Raw genomic sequence first — 8,285 nt, 5'->3', positions numbered from 1 at the left:
AGATATATGCTTTTGCATGCTCCTTCTGTGCTGAGCCTTGTAGGAATACCCACAGTAGATTCTCATGTGGCTGTTAACAACTGCTTCTTTGTTTGCTATAGTCCTACTTGAGTTATAGGTGCAAGCCCTGTTGGCTTTCAGAGCTAGGTGATTTGGGGGCCTGTCCCTCGGGTAGCAGCCATAATAATCAAGGTACTAGACATGTGGTCCCAATCCTTCACTCCTTAGGGAGAAGAAGCTGGAAGTTGAGGGTTCCTCCCAATTGTACGGTGCTGTGCCCATGTGGGGTTTATCTCAGCCTTTCCTACCCATTTAGATATGTATATTTTCTCATTTGCCTAATATATAGCAGTCACTTAACTAGCTTCTGGATTTTTCTCAGAGGGAATTTTGCTATGTGTAGCTATATATTTGGTGCATAAGTGGGAGGAGGGAAATTTGGGAGCCTCTTATGTTGCCATCTTGGTCTAGAGTCTATTTTATTCTAAAATTCAACTACTCCAATTATCGTTTAGTTCTTTGTTTTAGTCTGTTGTTAAAGGTTATCAAGAAATGTTAGATTTTGAACTCAAAGATCTTATACATAAGAATTCAAACTGCTTTGAATATTGTTATTGTTATATACTTTTTTTAAAAAAAATTAAGGTGAAAGAAAATAAAAGCTTGATTTTTAATTTAATTTTTTCTGACAATGTAAAGTTATATGGAGTCTGTTTTTATAAATTGGATTTGAAGGATAATTTTTCCTTTGTTATTTGTATTTGTATTTCTACTCTCTAAAGGAATTAAATTACATGAAGTGTATAGAAAATTTTTAACTTCTCTCCATTTTGCTGGTTGTAGGATGATCCATTCTCTGCCCTGGACATTCACTTGAGTGATCACTTAATGCAGGAAGGCATTTTGAAATTTCTCCAAGATGACAAAAGGACACTGGTTCTTGTAACTCACAAATTACAGTATCTAACACATGCTGACTGGGTGAGAGTTCAGATGTTTTATTAATTTTTATATTATAGTCGTAAGGGTAAATAAGGACCCTTTATGAGATAAAGGTAATTGATTTGACCAGATAAGCATGTTTGCCACCATTCTGCTAATATGTGCTTTCCTTAGATCATAGCCATGAAAGATGGAAGTGTACTAAGAGAGGGGACTTTGAAGGACATTCAAACAAAAGATGTTGAGCTCTATGAACATTGGAAAACACTTATGAATCGGCAAGATCAAGAATTAGAAAAGGTAACTGCTCATTGTTTAGAAGAGTTCAGAGTCCAGTTCACAAGAGTCAGAAATATCCTATATAATTACTAAAAACATTGGGAAGAAATACATTTAATATTTAATATTAGATAATGATCCTCCTTTGAAATCCAAAGTAATTGTATGTTTATATATCATTAATATATAGTAAATATCATTACTGTGAAACTATAAAATTCTAATGGTATCTTTTGGATGAAGTTAGGTTTTTAGAGGGTTTTATTTGAATTTGAACCATACTGCAATTATTTGTGTGTTTAAAAATTAAACAAACTACTTATAGATACATAGCATATCTTTATTTTATCTTATTTTGCCTTATGTAGATCTTATGTTTCTTATCTGTAATGTGAGAATATTTTCATTTGCCAACTACAAATGGAAGGTCATGAACAAAACAAAATCCAAGATAATTTTGAAAAAAGGAAGAGCTATGAGCTGTGAGTGAAGTTGTAAAGCATGTAAGGGATAGGATTAGGAGCAAAGAAAGATGATCAGAAAGAAATAACAATAAAATTTTACAACTCTACAGCTTTTAAGTTCCACAAAGTCTCTTTTATATGGTCTCATTTAATTCCCCCAAAATTAGCAAGCGAGTGAGCGAGAGAGAGAAATAAGTGAAGAAAGTATTATTTCACTTCTATAGATGAAAAATTAAAGCTCAGAGAGGCAAAGTTACAGTACATATAATAAGTGGTCCTGGTTGGACTTAAACCCAGGTCCGTATCCAGTGTAATTACAGCATAATGTTATGTATGATATAAATATAACATTGAGGTAATAACAGAATTGAAAACTAGGTTGAGTACAATGAAAGAACAACTTGTGGTTGAGAATTAAAATTGTAAATTAAATTAGTGAATTTTTGAATTATTTTCTTTTGAGTTGGGACTAGGAAGTGTCCAGAATTCGGTTTTCTGGCCCAGGAATGAACATTATAAAATAAAATCTTTATATCAGCAAATTTCTGATAATATCAATAAATTAAAATGTATTATTGTGTAAAAGAACAAAAGTATGTTTTAATAGAGAGAGGAAGACAAAACAGTTAGACAAAGATGGGATTTCTCTGTCTCCTGTAGATTTGCCAAAAATATCAAAAGCAAACTACCTAAGAAAGAAAAATCCTTTGTGGAATAGGACAAATCATAGAACCATTGAAAAGAGGACATTAGTAAATATATTACAATCAGCAAGTGCCCACTTAGGAATTATACTGTGAGAAGCTCAATTTTAAACTTACTGGGGACAGCTCCAAATGACATTTCTATCAGTGATCTAGATGCCAGGAAGAAAAGAATATGATGTAAGCTTAAGGAGTAGGTTTACTTTGGGAAGAAAATATGGAAAGAGAGAGAGAGACAGAGAGACAGACAGAGAGACAGAGACAGAGAGACAGAGACAGAGACAGAACAGAGAAAGAGAGAGGGAAGAGAGACGGAGAGTGCGAGAGCACTGTTGGCTTGATTTTATAGTAATAATGTTAAGCAAGCCAGAAAGAAAGTTCATTAAGTTGTATTTAGAAATGAAAGGATCATTTGAGGTAGCATAGCACTATAATTAAAGCCACATTACAGGGTTCTAAATCAGCTGGAGCTATGAGGGAGATGTGGAGCAATTAGGGCGTGGACAGGGTGAATCTAGTTCTGAGGTGGAACAGTGTCCAGTAGAGGCTAGAATGAACCATACACCTGCCTAGATTCCTTGCCTGGGGATGGAGGGCAGGTACTGCCATGTAGGGAAGGGCAGGCACCTGAAGCCAGGGAGAATATAACTGTGTGGGGACAAGACCACTAGAACACCTTGGGGAAGTGTTTATGGAAATAGCTTTGTGTTTAATTTGTTATAGGACAGGATTGGATGTTTGCCTAAAGCACTGGTTCTTAACCAGGGTCAATTTGACCTTTTAGGAGACATTTAGCAACATAGACATTTTTAGTTGCCATGACAGTGTGGGTGGGGCAGGTGGTACTCACATCCAGTGAGTAGAAGACAGGGATGCTGCTAAACACCCTACAAAGCACAGGTCAGCTCCTACAACAAAGACTTATCTGGCCCAAAATGGCAATAGTGCTAAGGCTGTGAAAGGCTGGCTTAGAACCAGAACAGATCAACAAAGCAGAGAAGGGAGGTGAAACTGAAGGACCTGTAAAACATTTAGTCGCAAGGCTTTTAGACAGAACTGTCAGTTTAAGGTTTAAGAGGTAAACAGAAAGGAATATGTTAAAAGGATAGCAATGAAAACTATAAGAGGGAGGAGATAACCTTTAGCTTATTTAAATATTATTAAAAATTCTAGCTTGAATGGCATCAACCATTATCTTCATAATGTTATTAAGCAAGATAAACTGGCATCATTTGATGTTTCTTCCCCCAGCCCCCAGACCTCAACTTGACCTGATCCATAACAAGCATTCAATAAATATTTATTGGATAAATGAAACTAAATTCATATTTACTTAATTCAAATATAAACACAATTTAAAATATTTAACCTGTAGTGAGCCTAATATAAGAAAAATGATTTTAAAGATTTTTTAAAAATGCCTTTGAGATGTTTTATCTTTTGTTCACATGGAATGGAGGTTGAATAGGACCCAAATCTTCTATTTTAAAATGTGCAGGTTCATTTTATTTCATTATACTATTCCCAAAAGATCAGGTCCTCTTTAATTTTGTGTTTTACCTAATCTCATGTACAAGTGTTGGTTTTCATATCATTAGTCAAAATTAAAACCTGATGTGAAATTGTCTCAGAAAAAATTCTACTCAGGAGACACTTTCACTTTTGCTCTTTTTAAACCAAGAATCTGGAAGCAATAGAGCCTTCTAGAATAGCAAGTCTCCTAAATTACTCATGTTGTAGGAGGCTAAATAAATAAATAAACCCCAAACCAAAATCACTACCTAGAGACTGATCACTTCAAAAGCCTATTGGTTTATCGATGTAACAAACTGAGATTTTTTTTTTTTTTTTGTACTAGCGTATATAAGAAACCCACTAATTATCATAGATTCCAAAAGCTTGTGGGTCAGTTGTTTGGAACTCAGAATGCATTTCCCCACAGAAACAGGGATATGGTTAGTTTCCCAGAATGTCCTGCAGAAGCTGATTTAACTCACAATGTAACGCAATGCTACTCCAGTTCTGAAGCCAGCAGGGTAGGGGTGCTGGAAGCAGAGTCATGGAGAAAACAAATGGTCTCCCTTTCTTGAGCACAGGACAAGTTTACAGCAAAGCTTCAAAATCTGCAGTTTGTTTTTGGTGCCTTTCCCTTCTCTTTCTGCATATTTCCTTCTCCTCGGTCTTTTTCCTAAACTACTAGGCACCTTAAGTACCCTCATTTCCCATTTGCTCCCAAATTACTTATGTTCTTTTAATTCCTATTGAAATACCTTTCTTTTGTGCAGCTACCTTGGTAAGATGCCAGAGAAATTCATTCTGATTTATTAATTCATAGTAACAGTGGATTACTGATAGTGCTTTAACCAGTCTAGAACTACATGTGTTTTAAAGGAAGATATTTATTACCATAAATAAATCTTTAGAGAAGTTACAGAGACTATCTGAAAGTGATATAGAAATAAAACAAGTGTCAGTGGTGGAAATGCTTTCAGGCTAGGAGAGGTGTCTGCCCAACCCTGGGGTCAGCTCCATCATGTTGTTACTACTTTTCAGGGCTCCTTCCTTCTCTGCACCTCTTAGTTCTCAGGCACTTCCTACAGATCTCAGGCATTGCCCCACAACTTCGATTAGGACAGGAGTTATGGATCTCTGGAGAGAGCAGAGAGCCCAGATTGGTCAAGGTAACTAATGGTTGGTATGTGCAGGTCACTGAGTGGTAAGTCAAAACCTTCCTGTGGCTGTGAGCTCCTTGAATGATAGCACAATGTTTGCCATAGGATATGGAAGCCGACCAAACAACTTTAGAGAGGAAAACTCTCCGAAGAGCCATGTATTCAAGAGAGGCCAAAGCCCAGATGGAGGATGAAGATGAAGGTAGATCTTTTTCTTACATCTGAAACGTTCAAATGGGTAGTAGGACATGAGGGTTTTACCTTTGCAATTGATGCGTAAGTGTGTCACTGAGGAATAACAAGTCACTTTGCAAGGGAAAAGGGACTAAGTCACATAACTAAGGCTGAAATGAAAAGAATAGGAGTGAAAGAAAGGGCTATGAAATCAATCAACAGGCATCTCGAGGGGTTTCCCATAGTGTGTCTTAGTATATCAGTGCTGTGTGTGAGAGAGAGCTGACAGGAAAAGGCAGCAGTTTGTAAAAAGATCTAGAACCTTGATAAGATAAACTGGAAAGGTCTAGTATAATGACCAAATCAATTTATTGATAAATGTCAGTCCTTCAGAAATGAACAGTAGATGGGAAATATGGAGATAATAGTGTTTTGAAATATACTTGAATCATTCAATAAAGTCCTCATGGGGTTTTCATGGCAATATAGTAATGAAGAATAAGATAATTAGAAAGCTATTTGTTATGTTTCAATTTTCTGTATCCAATAAAGTATACAGGGGAAAAAAGATTTACTGGATGTTTGAGGAATGAGATGAAATAATTACATTAATTTATGAGAAATTTGTAAGATAAATCACATTTAAGTCCATAGAATAAATGAACTACACTTCATTTTTCCTATACAGTTTTTGGTTAAGACTGCATTTCTGTAAGCCAGTTAAGAAACAGAAAGTTATTGCAAGCCAAAGAACACCAAAATGTACTGACTTTATTTTTTAGATAACTATTCAGCGTTTCAACAAATACTTATTGAGTGAGTGAATGAATGGATAGATTTTGCACTTTAATTTGTTAGATTTAAAAATGCTTTTAAAGTGATGACATCAGCCTCTAGAATTCTAAACCAGTTATTTGTAATGACACTGAAAGTGGAGTCATGACCATCTACACTTTCCAGTGTTCCTGTGGTGAGTATACCATTGAGATGTTGACTCTGCCCTGGGCTTTCTGTGTTTATTCATTTTCTCAGGTATGAAATAAGATAAAAGTACTTTCCTTACAGAGTAAATTGAGGTAATGTACATGAAATTGCCCAGTACAGTACATATTATCTACTAGGTTGCTGCTTCCGGTCCTATCAGTATGTCAGTTCAAGCCACCAAGAAGAGAAGAATGAAAGTAGCTGCATATATGGTTTCTATTACATACCATTGACAACTTCATCATGTGGACAGATTAGGTACTAAGCAAGTAAAGGAATGTTGTCTTTAGCTGGGCAGTCATAAGCAAGTTGAAATTTCAATTAATATGGAAACAGAAAATGGATACTGGGGAGACAGCTATCGGTCTACCTCTTTGATTATGCAAATTTCAGGTCTTTTCTTTCTCACACATTGAACCCACCCTTACCGAAAGAGAGCTTCTATGAGACCTGTTCATTTATTGCGTCTAACCCAAATAGTAGAATCCTTGGTGATGCTCATTATTTCCATTGTATCCATATTTAGATTTCTGTGATCTGATAACCTATAAACTAAAGACAAGTTGTCTGTCCTTTCTACCCACAATCTTCTCAATATGCAGTGGAGCACATCCAGGAGAACTGCAGTGAAAATGCCTTTGGAAAAGGAAAGGATGGGAAATGCGCAATAGTCGCTGGGCCATAGAAATGATCAAATTTTGCTGGTCAGATGCCCAAATTCCCTGTTCTTGTAGATAGCTATATTGCCAGCTTGGAGTTTCCAGGTGGTTTAAGCATCTTAGAGGAACTCTCTGCCCACCATCCTCTGTGGCTCCTGGCTTTACCCACTGGAATAAGATAGCTATATTGCCAGCTTGGAGTTTCCAGGTTGTTTAAGCATCTTAGAGGAACTCTCTGCCCACCGTCCTCTGTGGCTCCTGGCTTTACCCACTGGAAGGTGTCTACTTGACCATGCTCTGCCATGATCACATCTAAAATGGGCCATACATAGCATGGATTTTGCCCTCTTGGACTATGGACAAACAATTTAGAGATTTACATGTAAATATTTTCAGGCCAGCTTATATGGTTTTATTGGCAACACCATTCTTTCAGTAACTTAGTAAACTTCTAGTCTATACTTGTAGTCAATTTAGTGTATAATAAATCAGCAAATTATGTCATCCAGACATGGATTTTATGATTATTTTTTTCACTCATTCATTCATTTATTCATTTTTGCCTATTTTTTAATGAGGTTTTCCCTGATAAAAGCATTTAAATTTCATAAGACTAATACTTGTATTTTCATAAATTTGAGAGAAATTATTATATGCTTTTTTGTGGGATAATACAAATTCTATCTACCTATTGCCCATCTGAAGCCTAAATAAGTGTTTCGAATGCAGAGGAAGAAGAGGAGGAAGATGAAGATGACAACATGTCCACTGTAATGAGGCTCAGGACTAAAATGCCATGGAAGACCTGTTGGCGGTACCTCACTTCTGGAGGATTCTTTTTGCTCTTCCTGATGATTTTCTCTAAACTTTTGAAGCATTCAGTCATCGTAGCTATAGACTATTGGCTAGCCACATGGACATCGGAGTACAGTATAAACAATACTGGAAAAGCTGATCAGGTGCAGTGGGTTCTGTTTTTAAATCATCCAGGAAATGTTGAGATTAACAGAGATACCTACCCTTTTATCTAGTGAGATACTAATAACCCAAATGTCAGGACTTTTGTAGTGACTCAGTAAGCTACTTAGAACAGAACCTAAAATAGAATAAACTGTCCAAATGGAATCTGTTTTCATCTTTATTTTTTAAAGTTTGTTATAAGAAACATCTAAAAATAATATTTGAATTTGGATTCAAGGGACTCATATACACATGACATATATGTGTGCATGTGTGTGTATGTGTGTGTAATATACACATGGAAACTTTTGTTGTTCTGCGGTATTTGATTTTAACTACCTATACCATGAATTAACTATTCATCCTGAGATTATATATAGAAAGAATGAACTCTACAATACAGAGAGCCAAGAATATTTCAAACCTGAAAACAGACTCTAAGCTTTA

At 35.9% G+C, this 8,285-nt stretch overlaps 1 protein-coding gene across 1 annotated transcript in view; it reads left to right on the top strand.

The window, feature by feature from the left end:
* Positions 1-8,285, top strand: part of ABCC9 (ATP binding cassette subfamily C member 9) — a 118,597-nt gene that overhangs the window by 73,267 nt on the left and 37,045 nt on the right. The window contains exons 23-26 of the mRNA XM_006912678.3: positions 844-981; positions 1,117-1,242; positions 5,167-5,263; positions 7,608-7,837. Coding sequence (XP_006912740.1) covers positions 844-981; positions 1,117-1,242; positions 5,167-5,263; positions 7,608-7,837 — 591 coding nt within the window. The remainder of the gene's footprint in view (positions 1-843; positions 982-1,116; positions 1,243-5,166; positions 5,264-7,607; positions 7,838-8,285) is intronic.

The sequence above is a fragment of the Pteropus alecto genome, unplaced genomic scaffold (genome assembly GCF_000325575.1).
Source record: "Pteropus alecto unplaced genomic scaffold, ASM32557v1 scaffold103, whole genome shotgun sequence".
NCBI lineage: Eukaryota > Metazoa > Chordata > Mammalia > Chiroptera > Pteropodidae > Pteropus > Pteropus alecto.
Note: the sequence above shows the minus strand (reverse complement) of the source record. Positions and strands in the feature narration are given on the sequence as shown.